The sequence below is a fragment of the Lolium rigidum genome, chromosome 7 (genome assembly GCF_022539505.1).
Source record: "Lolium rigidum isolate FL_2022 chromosome 7, APGP_CSIRO_Lrig_0.1, whole genome shotgun sequence".
Lineage (NCBI taxonomy): Eukaryota > Viridiplantae > Streptophyta > Magnoliopsida > Poales > Poaceae > Lolium > Lolium rigidum.
Window position 1 is genome coordinate 109,430,088 of NC_061514.1, and position 18,255 is coordinate 109,448,342.

The 18,255-nt window shown below is 46.2% G+C and overlaps 1 protein-coding gene across 1 annotated transcript; it reads right to left on the minus strand.

The window, feature by feature from the left end:
* Positions 1-10,990: 10,990 nt before the first annotated feature.
* Positions 10,991-15,106, minus strand: LOC124669421. The gene is made up of 3 exons (XM_047206040.1): positions 15,022-15,106; positions 11,646-12,143; positions 10,991-11,535 (listed from the first exon to the last, which is right to left on the minus strand). Exons 1-3 carry the CDS (start codon positions 15,104-15,106, stop codon positions 10,991-10,993), a joined length of 1,128 nt encoding a protein of 375 aa, XP_047061996.1.
* Positions 15,107-18,255: the final 3,149 nt, after the last annotated feature.

The following is an 18,255-nucleotide window of genomic DNA, read 5'->3' on the forward strand; positions in this document are numbered from 1 at the left end:
CGGCACCCTGCCGGAGAGGGGATTCATCTCCCGGAGGACTCTACACCGCCATGGTCGCCTCCGGAGTGATGAGTGAGTAGTTCACCCCTGGACTATGGGTCCATAGCAGTAGCTAGATGGTTGTCTTCTCCTCATTGTGCTTCATTGTTGGATCTTGTGAGCTGCCTAACATGATCAAGATCATCTATCCGTAATTCTATATGTTGTGTTTGTCGGGATCCGATGGATAGAGAATACCATGTCATGTTAATTATCAAGTTATTATACATGTGTTGTTTATGATCTTGCATGCTCTCCGTTTCTAGTAGAGGCTCTGGCCAAGTTTTTACTTTTAACTCCAAGAGGGAGTACTTATGCTCGATAGTGGGTTCATGCCGCATTGACACTCAGGACGGTGACAGAAAAGTTCTAAGGTTGTGTTGTGCTTGTTGCCACTAGGGATAAAACATTGGCGCTATGTCCGAGGATGTAGTTGTTGATTACATTACGCACCATACTTAATGCAATTGTCTGTTGTTTAGCAACTTAATATTGGAGGGGGTTCGGATGATAACCTGAAGGTGGACTTTTTAGGCATAGATGCAGTTGGATGGCGGTCTATGTACTTTGTCGTAATGCCCAATTAAATCTCACTATACTTATCATGTCATGTATGTGCATTGTTATGCCCTCTCTATTTGTCAATTGCCCGACTGTAATTTGTTCACCCAACATGCTTTTATCTTACGGGAGAGACACCTCTAGTGAACTGTGGACCCCGGTCCATTCTTTAATACTGAAATACAAATCTGCTGCAATACTTGTTTTACTGTTTTCTCTGCAAACAATCATCTTCCACACAATACGGTTAATCCTTTGTTACAGAAAAGCCGGTGAGATTGACAACCTCCACTGTTTCGTTGGGGCAAAGTACTTTGGTTGTGTTGTGCGGGTTCCACGTTGGCGCCGGAATCTCCGGTGTTGCGCCGCACTACATCCCGCCGCCATCAACCTTCAACGTGCTTCTTGGCTCCTCCTGGTTCGATAAACCTTGGTTTCTTTCTGAGGGAAAACTTGCTGCTGTGCGCATCATACCTTCCTCTTGGGGTTGCCCAACGAACGTGTGAAATACACGCCATCAGCGGCGGCGACTCCGGCATTGCTAGCCCGGTGCCGCCCTTGCGAAGCCTGTCGGTGACGGAAGGGAGGGTGCACCCGGGAACACCCCGAAAGCGGTGGGCCTTGATCTCGTCCATCCACCACTGCGTGTTGGCGCTGGCGGGACTCCTATACCATTATCCGCCATCTTCCATCTGCCGGTGCTTGACAGGCGCATTTCTGGTGGGACAGGAAACCGCGCGTGGTACAACACCCACGCCTCCTCTATGTTGAGGTTGCCGCGCCCAAAGCCGTTCGCGGTCAGGATGCTCTTCCGAGAGATAACATCGTCGAGTTCTGGAAATGGTTGTAGGAGCGTGGTCGAGAGAGCGCCGCGAATGGTATGTGGAAGGGATGAGAAGGAAGGAGGGGAACCTATTTATAAAGCGCCGGTAGGCGAATCGGTAGTGGGAGCATTGGCTGTAATAACCCCGACGCAGATGGCCACGGCGTCCATGCACAGCGAGACGCTTCACGGCACCGCCTGGGAAAGGCACGAGGCCATTAACGTTGTTTGACCAGAGGTAGGCGACGGTTTTAAAGTTTCGTGTCAATGATACGTTGCAAACGTATCTATAATTTTGATGCTCCATGCTTGTTTTACACCAATTTATATATGATTTTCTTACACTTCGTTGCACTTTTTTACATTTTTCGGCACTAACCTATTGATAATATGCCACATTGCCAGTTCCCTGTTTTCTGCTGTTTTGCATTTAAGAAAAGTTGTACATGAAATTTTCTCGGAATTGGACGAAACATAAGCCGAAGTTCATATTTTACCGTAACGAAGACGAAGTCCGGAGGAGAGACGAAGAGGCGCTACAGGGCGGCCAGACCATGCCTTGGCGCGGCCCAAGCCCTGGCCGCGCCAAGGGGTGGTGTGGGCCCCCCAGGCGTCCACCGACCTCGCCCTTCCGCCTATTTATTCACGATTTCGGGAAAAACCTAAAGCCCCGAGCCTCCATCCACGAAAAGTTCCATCGCGGCCGCCATCGCCGACCCTAGCTCGGGAGGGTTCTGAAGCTCTTCCCAGCACCCTGCCGGAGAGGGTGATCATCACAGGAGGCCTCTACATCACCATGCCCGCCTCCGAAGTGATGCGTGAGTAGTTTATCCCTGGAATACGGGTCCATAGCAGTAGCTAGATGGTTATGTTCTCCAATTTGTGCCTCATGTTTAGATCTTGTGAGCTGCATATCATGATCAAGATCATCTTTATGTAATGCTACATGTTATGTTTGCTGGGATCCGATGAATATTGAATACTATGTTGAGATCAGTTATTACTTGTCATATGCTATTCATGATCTTGCATGCTCTCCGTTGCTAGTAGATACTTTGGCCAAGTAAATGCTTGTAACTCCAAGAGGGAGTATTTATGCTCGATAGTGGGTTCATGCCTCTTGTTTTCTGGAAGAGTGACAATAACTTCTAAGATTGTAGATGTGTTGTTGCTACTAGGGAGAAAACAACAATGTTTTGTCTAAGGATAATTCTATTGTTTACTTTACACACATTGCTTAATGCGATAATCTGTTGCTTGCAACTTAATACAGGAAGGGGTGCGGACGATAACCGGAAGGTGGATTATTAGTCATAGATGCAGTTGGATTACGGTCTATGTATTATGTTGTAATGCACGAATGATTCTCATAGTAATCATCTTGTCATGTATGGTCTTTATTCTGTCAATTGCCCAACTGTAATTTGTTCACCCAACATGTTATTTATCTTTATGGAGAGACACCTCTAGTGAACTGTGGACCCCGGTGCTTTCTTTTACATTGATAAAATCATCATATTCTGTTTATTTACTGCAAGCATTGTTCTCTTTATTCCACTGCAAAAAATCATCATCTTTCCACACTATACGGTTACTCCTTTGTTTTCAGCAAAACCGGTGAGATTAACAACCTCACTGTAAGTTGGGGCAAAGTATTTTTTGTTGTGTTGTGTGCAGGTTCCAAGTTGTTGCTGACGCCGGTAGTGCACCCTCCCACAAATCAGCTAGCAACATCTTCAGAAGTCACACATTTCTCCTACTGGTCGATTGAACCTTGGTTTCTTACTGAGGGAAAACTTGCTACTGTGGTCATCATACCTTCCTCTTGGGGTTTCCCAACGGTGTGCAATCTGCACTCATCAATCAATGACGCGTCAGGCCTGCCACTTGCGACATGTTTCCGCGTTCTGTCTGGCGCGCCCGCAACATCCCATGTGGAGCGGGGATGGCCTCAGGGTGCCGGACAACATATTGGGCCACGCCAGGCGAAAAGGCCCTTTGGGGCACACGACTGGGGCCGATTAAATGTCCGGCGCGCTGCAAAAAACTTTGGGGGCGCTTTGAGGAACGCGATTGGAGATGCTCTTAGCCCATGGGGTTAGGGGATGGGGCACCACGCGGAAAAGGTCATGTAGGGCCATCCTGGCAGTGATAAAACGTCATCCCAGCCATCCCCACCACTCCTTCAAGCAAGCTGTTGTTCCTGCCCACCCCGCGATTCTCAGCCACCGCCCGGCATCGACGATGATAGCTCTGCTAAGTCTGCACAACATTGGCTCTCTCCGGTAGCTAGTCTAACTGTGCATGTCGTGCCCTCCGTTGTCACCTCTTGCCGCTGCCACCAGTTGTAGTGTCGCTCTTACCGGTCGTCCCCAAGCTGACCGTCGAGCACCACATCTGCCGTGGCAGGCGGAAGGAGTGCCAACCATTTGCCTGTTTGTGGTCGTCGAGCACCACATCTGCTGCAGTAGGCGGAAGGAGTAGCCGACCATTTTCCTGTATGTGGTCATCGGCACAAGAATCCGTCTGACACCCACACAACCGCGTAGGGAACGTGTTCGACCCATTGACTAGGTGTGTGTTTGTCCCAAATTTTGTTCGGTTAAAACTAGGATGTGTTTAAATATTTGATTCCTTCGTTGTGTCATGTGTAAAAATGGATGGCGATGATGAGATGATGGTTCAATAGTTGATGTAAGATGAGGCCGATGCCGTGACCGAGAGGAAGAAACAACTTCTTGTTACCGTCTTTCTTCTTCTCTTACGGGCGAAGCTGCAACCACCACGCATTCGTGTTTCAGTTAAGGGGAAAAGGAAGAACATACACCGCCCCTTGTAGGCTGGAGCTGAGATGCTTGAAGATGATTATTTCAAGGACGACGCCACACATGGGCCTATAACCTTTTGCCACCAGTTTTGGATGAAAAAATAAACATTCCGAAATATTGTGCAAGGTGGGCAGGAGTAAAATTCCTATTTCCGGGGCAAAAAAAGATTGCACCTGATTATGTGGTTTCACTTCTGAACAGAAGTGCACAGTTTTCTTGAGGTGTCCTGTGTATGGAGCTCATGGAGATTCTCAGGATGATTATATACGCCTTGCCAATTCTACGACCTTCGAGGTCGTGTGTAGGTTTTGCCGGACGGTGGTGGCATGTTTGGGCCGCACTATTTTAGGGCAGCACTAGTAGGAATAGGCCTACATGTGGCACACTAAGTTGTAGTGCTCGTGGCGCTTGGTCGTGCACCAGGGGTATCACGCAAGTGGTAATACCAAACAGGTGTGATAACCTACAAGTGCAGGGGATGACCGTAGTACAATTCAATAAGTATTTAAGTGTCGAGCCCACGAGGAGCTGTAGGTAAACTATCTATTCTCTAAAGCCCTATAACCCACTTATTTGGCCTTCTATTCAAAGATAGGAACTATAGTGTGTGTGATTGTTACTAACTAGAAAACAATAAAGTTTTTTTGGAAGCAAATACTATAGGTAAACTAGTGCAAGTAAAATAGAGCTAGTGAAATGGAGGTGGATAACCCAAGGGACAAAGTTCTTAGGAAAATAGCTATTTCATCTAGTTGGTGGTCATAATTAGTGAAGCACAAAGATAGTCTTTTTATTGTTTCTTCTAAGGAGGAGCCATGAATAGGTGCAACCATATACATGAGCAAATACACCCCTAGTGGTTGATCCCAAGGCCAATTAAGAGCAAACGTGAGAATTATTAAGACATAAAGTCCAACCACCGCATTCAGATCTAAGGTCCCCATGATACTACACCCGTTGATTAACCATGAATTAATACAACATGCATCTCTATGACTTCAGATTCGGTTTCTGTCAAACTTCGGATATCTCTCATCCTATCAACATGCAACGGCGACAACCTTGTGCGTCCCCCAACATATGTGTGGAATCATATATTCGTACAAAAACATAATCATAGAAGATAACATATACTTGTATGCAACCAACAACAAACTATATCATAATTGCCATAAACAAGTCACTACTCAAACATCAACATAGAGATACAATAGATCATGAAAAACCAATATATTGCATCATACATCATGTTTGCCAAGAGATTCCAGTGGAAGATGATGGAGAGTTGCTGTAGATGGTTATCGATATGAGCCTCCCCATGGGGGAGAGGAGGCACCGGCGTGGAGGAGGAGCCACCGTAGGAGAAGGAGGCGACGCAGGGCGGCTACCCGAGAGGGCAGAGGCCCCTTGCCCCTTCTTATTCCTTGGCCATTGTGCTGAACTTTAAGATCTTCTACCCTCATTGGCAGCTGCCAAGGAGAAGGATTTTCGTGGCTATGGGTGTCTTCCTTCAAAAAAAAAAGGCTTCCCCAAAATATGTAGAGGTGGAGATGCAATCTAGGTCATGGAAATGATGCCCCTTTCATTCAAGGGCTCATGGGCACCTCTAGAACTTCCTATGACTCCCCTATGTCCTTTATGAGCCCATAAAGTTATGGCCGAGCCGAATCCATCAAGTATGGCAAGAGTTTGTGTCGATCACGTCACCAACTTTCGAATTCCCGAAACTGCATCTGAACTCCGTAATTGGGCTCTAGGATGAGCTTCCGTTGTCTCTTTGGGAAGAATTTTAGATCTAGAATAATGAGCAGAAATGTTATTACAACTTTGTGGTGTGCAACTTTTTCATTGGACATCTTCAGGGATTTATGTGGCAATCTTTCAAAAGTTTTCTGTCGGGACAGATTCCAGGAAACTCTAGATTTCACCATAATGAGCGGTTTCCATCCATATTTGCCTATTTTTACACAACAAAGTCAAAACAAGATTTGTGCACTTTTACAACTATTAATAGGTTAGTAATGATAAATATAATAAAGTTGTATAATGATAATGATTTTGACACAATAAACTGAAGGTTCATGTATGCATTTACATGTATCAGGCTCGGTGCGCCATTGGCATGTTCACGGAGCACTGGCGCAACCTGTTGAATATTTAAAACATTTTTTTGCATTTCTTCATTCACGCAAAGATAATTTACATAGGGAATTGAAAAAAGCCTAACAAAACTACGACCAGCGCGCCCTTAGACGACAGTGACGACACCACCCCAACTCCTCGTTCTTGTCTTGGGTGACGTCGATGACCGAGGGCGGCATCCACGGGCCCTGCTACGGCGAGGTAGGGTACTCGGGGTACTGCAGATGTGTCTGCGGATGCCCACGTTGGGTCATTGTTGCGGCTCCCACCCCGGGTACGCCGGTGGCGCCTCCTGCTACGTTGGCGGTGGCGGCAACACCATTTGGATGAACAACACCTTCTGTGGCACCGCGTGCGGAGGAGGCGGTGCTGGCGGCGGAAGATCCGCTTGGTGTTGCGCCACCAGCACGCTTAGCCGTAGGACATTCTTCATCCCCAACTCCCAGCTCCACAGTGCGTCCTCCTCCGCCTTGGAGTGCACGAGGGAGCACGCGACAACCAAGTCTTCGTCTAATCTTCTGGCACGAATGCCTCCAGCTTCACCGCTGGAGGCGGGTCATCCTCCTCCTCGTCATCGGTGTTGTCCTCGTCAGGGGCCGCGGTGAGGTCGTTGTAGTCCTCGCTTGCCTAGAAGTCCTTGACCTCCGTCGTAGTGCGGCGAGCCTCGTGCTCCCAGATGAAGAAGGCGCACCAGAAATCGTAATGGTGATAGGAACGGTCGTGGTGCAGCACCGGCGGGAGGCGTTCAATGCAGCGGCGCACCTGAGCCTCGAACGACGGGCCGTCGACCAACGACGACGACATTGGCACCTTGGCTCGATTGAGATGTCAGTCCCCGACAAGGAGGTGTCATTCTGGAGTATCGGGTTGGCCTCCCTCCACCAGCGCAGGCACTCCCCCACAGGGAAGGACCTGTAGTCCTGCCGTTGGCGCTCGTGGATGTCTACCGCCTCCGGAGCGGCCTGCCGGACGACAAAGTCCGCCGCGCGGGGGCGCGGCGATAGGTGGCAAGTGAGGCGAGGAGAAGGCAACTAGCGGCGCCCCGAGGACGAGCCAACCTCATGGTCGTTGAGTGCCTTCTTAAACCATCCCTGCAACTTTGGCATGTCAGAGCGGGAGGCGGCGCGTCGGAGTAGGTCGGGGGCGGCGTAGTGGCTGGTTGGTTGGCTCAGGGATGGTGGACTATTTGGGAGAGGCCGATGCGGAGGGCCTGTATATATGGCCATGCCATCAATACTCTCTTGGTTTCCAGCGCCTTCCGCTTCAATGGTGCACGCACAAAGCCTACGCCGCGGGGCATTGATGGAGGTTGCACGTGCGGCCACTCAGCCTTCTATCAGTCTGCCTTATGTTGTGCACATGCTCAAAAGCGCATCCTACCACGCACGCTGCCAGCAGGTCAGTTCCCGCAAAGAAGACCAGGCGTCCAACACCGACATTGATGATACCGGTGCCGCCGGCCAACCTTCTGCCATTGCAGGAACAAGCGTGTCGACAGTTCCATGCACGCTCGAAATAAAAACTTATTTGGGCACGTGCACATGTCTTGCTAGTGGCGCATCACACTTTGGTGGGCTACGTGTACGTGGATCTCACATGACGCACCGCAGTTGGTGTGCCATTATTATACGGGTGCAACTCGACCAATGTGGCCGCACTTAGCCGTGGCGCACCAAATTACGGGGTTGCACCACGTGTAAGGGTGTACTAATAGTGCACCCGTTTTTGGTACGCCATGGGTAATAGCAGCTGCACACCAAAATTTCAGTGCGCCATGACTAAGGTGTCCATCTACATCTTTTTTCCTAGTAGTACACTCAATAAAAAAGACATATCTCGGATATTGGCTCAAAATACAATGAGGGAATTTCTAGATATGCTTGAAAGCATCGACTGCATGAATTTGGGTTGAAAGAATTGTCTGTTTGCTTGGAATAGGATGTACACGGGTCACACTAGAGAGTGGAGTGTTGTGCTTGAAGTTACGGCCCACCAACCAATATTTGATAGACTTGTTGAAGGCCATGGCCTTCAGATCACTTATGAGATAAAGGGGAACACATACACCAAAGGGTAGTACTTGGCTGATGGCATTTACCTCTATGAGAAACATTTGTGAAGATAATTTCCACCCCTTTTACTGACAAGATGACTTGGTTTTCACAGTGCCTAGAAGCCCGTAGGAAGGTTGTCGAGCGGGCATTTGGTATGCTTCAAACTTGTTTTTATATTGTTATGTACCTTGCTCTAACGTGGTCTACTTCTCAGATTTGGAAGGTGATAAATGCATGCATGTGTATACACAACATAATCATCGAGAGTGGGCGTGCCAACCCAGAGGCTGGTGAGATGACCTTTGAGAGCCAAGGGCCTCTTGCTGAAGTTGATCACGAGGTGTTGGCTGAGTTTGGAGCTTTCATCGCCATGCTTCAAGAAATTCATGACAAGCAAGTTCATCTCCAAGTTTATGATGACTTGGTGGAGCATATATGGGCGAGGAAAGGAAATGCCCGTTGATGTGTCTCTTGAACTATTAAATTGCTTAATATTTTTTGTTTGAATTATTGTAATGAACTATTTAATTTGGTTTGTAAATCAATGGGTTTACACTACTACATAAATACATATAGCCGTCAGGCATTTAGTGACGAACAAAATTATGCCTATCACTACTACAAACACCATTGACGGGCTCGTATAAGCCGGTCAGTAGTACAACCTACTAGTGACGGGCGCATAAAAGAGGCGGTCTCTAAATTGGTTTGTGGATGCCGGCTAAGAGGACAAAATATGTTTTTTTGGCTTCAATCATTTTTTTGAGGCACCCATTTCACATTACATGCAGTTTAAAGACAAAAATCACATTATATGTAAAACTTCCACCTACCCATTTTATTTTAAAAAAAATGTTTTCCAAAAAGGTTTTTGGAAAGGACACCAGAAGGGTGTGGATACTCTAGGAGATTATGCACAAAAGGGTACCATGGTGGTATGGACGAGAGTTGGGAAGATGATGTTTTGGTCATTCAGAGTTGACAAAAAGGTTGACCCCTATCAAGTAGTTTTGAAAATAAACTTGTTTTGAATTTTTTTTTCAGATAAAGATATAGAGATGCCATATCGAGAAGAGAAACTATGTTTTGATAAAAACAAACCCTTGAATACAGCCTATCCTTGCTACAACCATATCAATATCTGGTTCTTAGGTGATTTTCGAGTACACTCAAACATGCTCACTTTTATTGTCCCTCGCTATTTACTTGATCAGGCTTGGAGGAGCGCGACATTGAAGAAGAATTCTATGACGTCTGTGCGAGCTAGGAACATTCTCCTAATTAGTTAGCTATAGGGTTATGATATATGACTTGGGCTCTAAATGGTTTTGGTGTCTCCGCTGCTATTTGAAGTTGATGTTTAGCCCCAGGAGGCATTATGTAAGTACTGGTCACGTTGACTTATTATAATACTTTTATTCGGTATTGTAATGGATAATGCAATTTGATACCAGCTTAGTTATGCCTTCACGACGCACTGATAATGGGATCGTGAATATCAAAGTATAACGCGTGTTTCGTACATCTAGTCCGGAGCTACCACATCCATCGATAGAAAATTACGTTCTCAAGATTGTCAATGATTTCTGTAATGATGATCTTAATCTAGATAGCATTAACTCCATTTATCACCATTATTCATAAAGTGTGAATCTAGATAGCATTAGCATTAATTTATAAAATATGAATGATTCCGCCTATTTATTTGGTGAGTTTGCCTTTCAAATATATTACTGAAGGTTGGCCAATAGAAATCATTGGCACAGTGCACCAGAAATGGCTTCGTAAAGGGAATAACTATTCAAGATGGTCTTGGGTGGGCTTTTTAGTTTCTGTACATTTGCCATAAGTCTAAGAGGCTCATTATTATTCTCAAAATAGATTCCGAAAATGACCTTCTACAAGGTTGGGTGGGCTTCATTAAGTGGGAGGCATTTTCTCTAGAGGGAAGAAATATTTACAAACAAAGAAAATGTCTAGCCAACTTTTATGGAGGCCTAAATATCAAGGTGGGCTAAGGGTGCTAAATTTTAGAATTAGGAATCAAGCTATTCTTATGAAATATCTTCATCGGAATTGCTAGTTGTCAGCTGAGAACGAAGGTCGTGCTCGGCATACTCCTGAAATATCGAATTGCATCGTGATTCGCTCATTTGAGTTGCAATTCAGATTTTTTTTTCAGTTGCAAGTGGGGGTGCAATTAAATTTTGTGAGGTTGCAACTGCAAAAAAATGCATCCCAGCTGTTAAATTTGCTCTGTGATCCGTGCTAATAGTGAGCTACAACATATGTTGCAACTCAGATTCAATAACATCAATAGACGGAGTCCTAGAGGGACCCTATCTTCATAAATAAATTATCTAAATCATCATGACATACCTTTGGGTGCAGTTAGTTTGGCAAGCCTACTACAATAACAGACCCTCTCCACCGATTACACTATTAGTCTATTACTCAGCACACACACTTTAGCCACAAATTTCCTCCTACACTTAATTTTAAGAGGTCGCTACTCGCTAGTGCTCGGTAAACCAAAAAAAAGTTCACCTGAATAACCGGCGAGCTGCGCCCTTGCGAACGCTGACGAGAGAGACGTCGTCGACGACCGGTCCACACAGCGTCCCGTCGGGCTTCATGTGGTAGTTCATGCTCTGGAGCACCACGCGCGTGAGTTTGTCGACCGCCACAAAATCCATCTTGCCGCGCTTGTACCCACCCACGCCCTTGGAGTCATGCTGCACCTGCTGGCTCGCCCGCGCCGCGTACGCCTGGACGACCATGGCGGCCTCGCACCCGTCGGCCGCGTCGCCGACGTAGAACACCATCCTGTACGAGCGCCCGGGCACCGTCGCCACCTCCTGCACCAGCGCCGTCTCCCTCCCGGCCACCAGCTCCACGGCCCGCGCTCCCTGCGGCACCCTGTGCTGCGGCGCGTCCACGTACTTGACCACCTTCGTGCCCGACATGATCATCCACCCCGGCAGCGGCGAGAAGGCGTCCTCGCCCATCGGCGGCACCAGCACACCCCACGTCGAGCCCGGGAAGATGTACGGGCCCTCCTCGAAGTCCCCATTCCTAAGCATGTTACCTGCGCGATCGAGTTCGGCAACAATGGCTAGTCAGATTATGCTTTTACACACCGGGCGAAAAGCATACGAAATCATCAAGAAATTCAGATTTTGGGCCAACTAATCTTACTCTTGGTGCGGCGGGGAGAATTAAGGGTCTTGATAGCAACCGAGTCGATGACGGGGCCACACGCCGGATCCTCCTCGACACCGGGGTTGTGGATGGTGAGCCACACGACGGTGTGCTTGGCCTTGAACGCCCAGGCGTAGGAATCCCAGCCGCTGCTGGTGTACAACGTCTGGATGGGGAGCAAGCCGGAGTCCCATATTACCGAGACGTTGAGCTTCTCGGCCTGGGCGCAGGTGCGCGCCGCACTGAAGGTGATGGAGTACCCCCTACGCCGCGTCACGTTTATCTTCTGACGGATGGAGGCGTCGTTGCCAAGCCGCACGGCGCACGCGCCCTCCGGCACCGGCAGGATCATCTCCCCCTGCTTCTGTCCGGACTCCATGTACTCCACGAACCCTGAGATCTCCCATCGCGGTATGGAGTAGCGACCAGTCACAATGGTGCCGTTCAGCTGGGACTTGTGTGGTCTATCCTCGAAGTTGCCATTTGGTAATAGACCTATACAGTATATACACATAAATCAAGATGAATTTGAATATAAAGTTTAACAAACAATGCAAGAAAATGTTATAAAGTTTATCAAACAATACAAGAAAAATCTCAACATTCATAATATGAAATGCATATAATTTAAATATTTATTTTATGACAATTGTAATACAAGAGATTTTACATTATAAATGTTGATGTTTTTTCTAGATATTTGGTGTGAAGTTTGAATTTGACTCAACCCATAACACGAGGTAATTGTAACGGAGGTACCCTTCACTTAGGAGCATCATGTGCAGCTCCTCTAGTGAACTACGCAATGCACGTTAATTTAGCTTCTTTAGATAAAAAATGGTCAGCGGTGAAGTATGAGCTCGGATAAGATGATGGACGCTAACAATAGAGAAAACCGCTTCTGATCTCGGGTCGAGATACTCTCTTTTTCTCGACCAATATGGGTTCAGCATGCTCCAACATATGCGGGTATTCAACTACATATTCACTCTATAGCTTTGTTTTAAACAGTGACTGGGCCCAAGACAGACATAATTAATGTCGGCAGCTACTTCTTGCTAGGTCCAAGAGTACACGACCGAGGTAAATTTCCTGTACCATTAGAGCAAGTACAATAGAGTCCAGTCAGCTAAGACATTAAATAATATATTTTAGATGAGTTGGAGGAGAGAGAAGAGGAGAGAGAAGGGAGGTGGGCTACTATGCAATAGCCAGCTCTTGCACGTGCTCCTAGGCACCTTGTGAGAGTGAAATGTGGGCCATATATTAGTAAAGTACTACATTCTTATAGCCAACTATTGTACATGTTAGCTATATGATGACTACAAATAATATGACATCTTGTTATAGCCAACAGCTGGCTGTACTATTGGAATTGCTCTTAGAAGTTAGAACGCGACGACCTAGTCGGTACCGACCAGGCCCCGCACACCCCAGGCGGGTGGTTTAGGCCGGCCCAACATTTCGTTTCACTTTTTTTTCTTTTTTCTTTTTTTCCTTTTCTTTTCTATTTTTCTTTTTACGTTTTTTAAAAGCTAAAACGTTTTTAAATACAAAGTTTCGAAATTTGAAAAACATTATTTTCAAAATTTTAATATTTTTATATATGAGCAATTTTGGAATTTGAACATTTTCAAAACATGAACAATTTTCAAATTTGATCAATTTTTATATTTTGAACAATTTTCGAATTTCAAAACATTTCATACTTGAACAATATTCGAGTTTGAAAAATTTATTTATTTGAACAATATTTTTGAAACTATAATTTTTAACCTGAACATTTTTCAAAAATATATTTTTTTTAATTTTATTTTTTTAATATGTACATATTTTAAGATGAACTTTATAATTTGAACAAATTTTAAATTAAACATTTTTTAATTTGAATTTTTTTAAAAATAAACATTTTAAATTGGAACATTTCCCAAATTTGAACATTTTTAGATTTGAACATTTTTAAGATATTTCTATTTTTCAAATTTGAAAAATAAAGTAACAAGAAAGAAATTGAAAAAGAACAAAAGAAAAAGAAAACAAAAAACAAAAACAGGAAAAAAAGAAACAGAAAAAGGAGAAACAAAAATGAAAAGAAAAACAAAAAAGAGGAAGCCCGCACCTAATTGGGCCGGCCCGTACCGCGCCTGGTACGTGTATAGGAATTGCCTCTTCGGCGAGCGGTGCGGCCATGGAGGCTTCTCCTGACATTCCTCGAGCCCTCGCGAACCTCACTCTCCTCCCGGCGTGGTCGGCCGAAGCCCAATGCCGTGTGGTGCGTAGGATTGGAGCCCCCACCGCGCACCTCATCGGCCCGGCTGGTCGTGGCTCCTGCTGCTGAACACTACCTCGCCGTCCTCTGCGTCTAGCCCGCCGCGCGGCTCGTCAACCCGGCTGGCTCCGCTCGACCCTGCATCAGCGGCGCTGTGTAGAAGCGAGCGACGAAGAAGAAGGCCTCCCCACGCCCTGCACCTCCGTCCTGGAGCCATCCCCGGCACCGACAGTCCCGTGGTGCCTCCCACCGCAACGACGATGCCGGTGAACTCTCCAACTAAATGCTCTGATTCTGTACCATCAGTACATAACAAATGACCGCTTGTGCCACCAGCACATGTCAACTGTCCTCACCCGCCAGACACACGATGACCTCGCGTCTATCAGTAGCTCCCGCTACGTACACCTACCTACGCTACGCGTACAACACTGTTCTTGTTCGATGTTCCTGATAAGAACTATCCCTGCCGCACACATCCTTAGGTGATCTGGATGGTCCACAAAACGAGCTCGGTTGAGCTCGGGACTAGAAACACCACTCCCCTAACAATACGCCAACTTAGACTCTATTTTTTTTTGTCAACTGCACATGTACCTATGGTTTATTTTTCCTATTGCACATGTCAAGAAGTATCCAAGCTTATAGATTGCATTCCAGTAAATCGTATGGGGGTGGATATAAGTCAACGCGGGCATTTGTCAGATTGTTTGGTGAAGCATACGGATGCATAACTGATATACTAGCTAGAAGAATTTTTTTCAGATATACTCCTATCAGACTAGCTACTCCTTCGGTTTACAACTTTGTTGTGGGCACAGCTAGTCTGATACATGGACATTTGCTTAACACTGTGCTACTTCTATATTCCAATAATGGCAAATACAGCTAGATACTTCTTTATCGAAAAAGCAGATACTTTTGCTGCACAATACCAGTAGTCAATTTTATTTCGCAAAAAAAAAAAAAACACTTGTAGTCAAAGTTTTGACAGCATGCTCTATAAAAACAACACCCACATATACATGTGAACTGTGAGCACTGAAACTGAAAAGACCAAGAAGAACCGCAAGCTCAACAATGTTAAGGGCAAGTTTGTGAGACCCTCACCGTCCATGACGGTGGAAGCCGCTCGGGCAGCTACCGTTAGGAGAACGAGCAGCGCCATGCATTGCGTCCCCTTCGCCATGAGCTCCCTTCCACTGCCCTGGGACTGAGCTCCCGGTTCGTGGACTCTGGAGCTTAAAACGGGGACGGATCGATGGAGCAATGCGGATCAAGCAAGGAACGTGGCTCCACTTACAAATGCATGGAAACTTGCAACTTGGGCAACAGATGACGCCGGTCGAGATGCGTACGCCGTGCTCCACGGCACGAGAAACGCATAATTTCCTGTCATTTCTGCATCCCTAGGTTCCCGTTCCGTTTCTTTGCATCTAAGCTTCAGTTTCCGACTGCCGCCGCTGCCTTCACGTGGCAGCCCTCGGGGCTTGGTGCTGGCAAAGTGGCCTGCTGGATGGGCTGGGCTGGGCTTGGGCCTGTACCAAGCGGTTGCGAAGCTCCCACAAGCCCACAGGAGTACAGGACGGACTTTCACGGCGAAACCTATTCGCCGCTCATGGCAAATCTATACACCGACCAGGTTGGTGTGTACGGGATGCGCACACCCTGGTCGGGTATAGGCCCGGCCCATTTCAACCTTTTTCCTTCTTTTTCCATTTCCTGTTTATTCTTTCTCTTTTCTTTTTTTTGTTTTTTTCCTGTTTTTGTTTAATTTTTCCTTTTCCTTTTTTCTTAAATTCGTAAAACGTGCAAAAAAAAATTAAAATCAATTTTGAAAACTGTTCGAACTTTAAAAAAATTCAAACTAAAAAATGTTCAAACCAAAAAATGTTCAAAATTAAAAAATGTTCAAATCTAAAAAATCTTCAAAGTTAAAAAATTGTTTGTATTTGAAAAATGTTCATATCGAAAAATGTTCAAATTTAAAATATGTTTATGTTCGGAAAATGTTCAAATTTTAAAGAAAAAGGAAATTTTAAAAAATGTTCAATCTAAAAAATGTTCAAATTTGGAAAATGTTTAAATTCTAAAAATTATTCTTAAAATTTTATTTTTTTATTTGGAAAGTCATAAAAATTAAAACTTTCGAATTTCAAAAATAAATGGATTTAAAATATTTATGTTTTTTAAATAACAAAAATATGTAAATAGAAAAGAAAAGGAGAATAAGAAAAACAAAAACGAACTTACCTGATGGGCTGGGCCGCGGCCCACTACAGAACTGCCGGGTCGGTGGGTGTGCGGCACCACATCCGCACCGACCCGGTCGTTGTATAACACCTCCCCCGCTTATAGCGGGCGCTATCCAGCGTTCCGCTCAGAGCGCGATAGGTTGGGCCAGCCCATTTAGCGACAACAGCAGTACCTGGTTTTCAGCTGTTTTTTTTTATTCTGCTAGTTTTGGGATTCTAGAAACTTCCGGTCTGGTTTTCCTGATTCATTGGTTTCTTCATGTTTTTTTTTTTACTTTTACTGCCTTTTGTTTTTCTTTCGGTTCTTTTGGTCTTCTCCGTTTTTTTTGACATTTTCAAAATTTAAGAAAATGTTCAAATTATAAAATGATTTGAAATTTTAAAAATGTTCAAATATAAAAATGTTCAAAATTTAAAAATGTTCAAATTTTAAAATGCTTAATTAAAAATGTTCCATTTTCTAAAAATATTTATGTTAAAAACTCATTTTTTAAATATTCAAATTCAAAAAATGTTCCAATTTAAAAAGTTAAATTTATGAAAATATTATATTTATTTTTAGAACTTCAGATTTAAAAAATGTTTTCCAGAAGGAGAAAAAAGAAAAAGAAACATACACAAGAAGGAAAAAAGAAAAGGTAGTACCTTTTTGTGGGGCCGCGTCGGTTCAGGCCATGGAGACATCGCTTCAGTCGCTCCCGACTTTCACAGAGTCACAGTTCCACATGTCCCGCGGCTGCAAAGGTCCAGCGTCATTATGCAGTACCATAAACCTGACCAGGGTCAATTCACTAGTAGAAAAAGGCCTACAGTTCCGGTTGATAAGGATCTTTAGTTTTGGATTTGCAACCGGAACTAATCATTCAGGACTAAACACCCTCTCATTTAGTCCTGGTTGTAAAACAAACCAGAATTAAAGATTCCACCACGTGAGCTGCTAGCGTGCGTCGAGGCAAATGACCTTTAGTCCCGGTTTGTAACACCTAACGGAACTAAAGGCTATTTCGTTAATTTTTTCATCCATTTTTGTTTTTCTAATTATTTTTCGCTCCATCTTTTAGTATTTCTGTTATTTGAGCAGTTTAGCTTCTAACTACACTTAATCTCTAGTCCAATTACTTACCGGTAGTCAAACTTCCCGCTCGGTCACCCATCCTTCCACTACTCCAGCACTAGCACGCTTAACTTCCAAGTTCCTTTCCCGTCCCACTTCCAAGTGCTTCGCACGCATGTTGTTGATAGTAGTATCATATCAATCATATTAACAGACAAACGATATACGGAGAACCCAACGGCTCGATGCTCTCGCGACCATGGCGACGCGGGGCGAGCTAGAGCCGCCGCCGGCCTGATCTCCCTCTGGCGGCGTCCTCTTCCACCACCGACACCAGATCCTGTCTCTCCCGTGCGTCCTCTCTCCTTCGCCCCGAGTTCCGGCCCCGCTTCTCGTCGTGGCGGCGCCGGCCGTGTTCCGAGCTCGCCATGCCGGCGACGGCGGTCGCCCCGACCTCGCCGCACACTCGCAGCTGCTCCAACCGCCGGGCTTGCCACGGCTCCTCTGGGCCACCCCGGCGAGGTGCTGGTGGCCTCCCCTGCGCCCGTGTCAGCGGCGCTCCCTTCGCCGGTCGATCTGGCTCGGCCGGCCACCTCCGCCGCCATGCTGACGCGACCGTCCTGGCATCCCGCAAGGCCGACCCGGCTGTTGGGGGCCGTTTGGCTCGTCCTTGCCGCCCCCATAAGCCCGCGACTGCGGCCGCACCTTCGCCTTCCCCGTCTGTCGTCCCTGCTGCCGCCATGGCGGGAGACTCCGTCGCCCATCTGCCCGTCCCCGAGTTTGGGCTGGTGCCTTGTACTGCTGCGCCCCTCAGTCCGGCCTCCCGTAGCCCTGAAGACGACGCCAGCCTAGCAAGGAGATGTTGCCCTGCTGGTGCCGGCGGGTGTGGAGGCAACGCGAGACGTCTCTCCTACGCCAAGGTCGTGTCTTCAACTCCGGCTTCTCAGCGTGGTGCAGGGGCTGCAGGGCGCGAGGTGGATGCTTCCGCGGGATGGCAGGAAGTACCTTCCCGGTGCCGCCCGGGCTGCT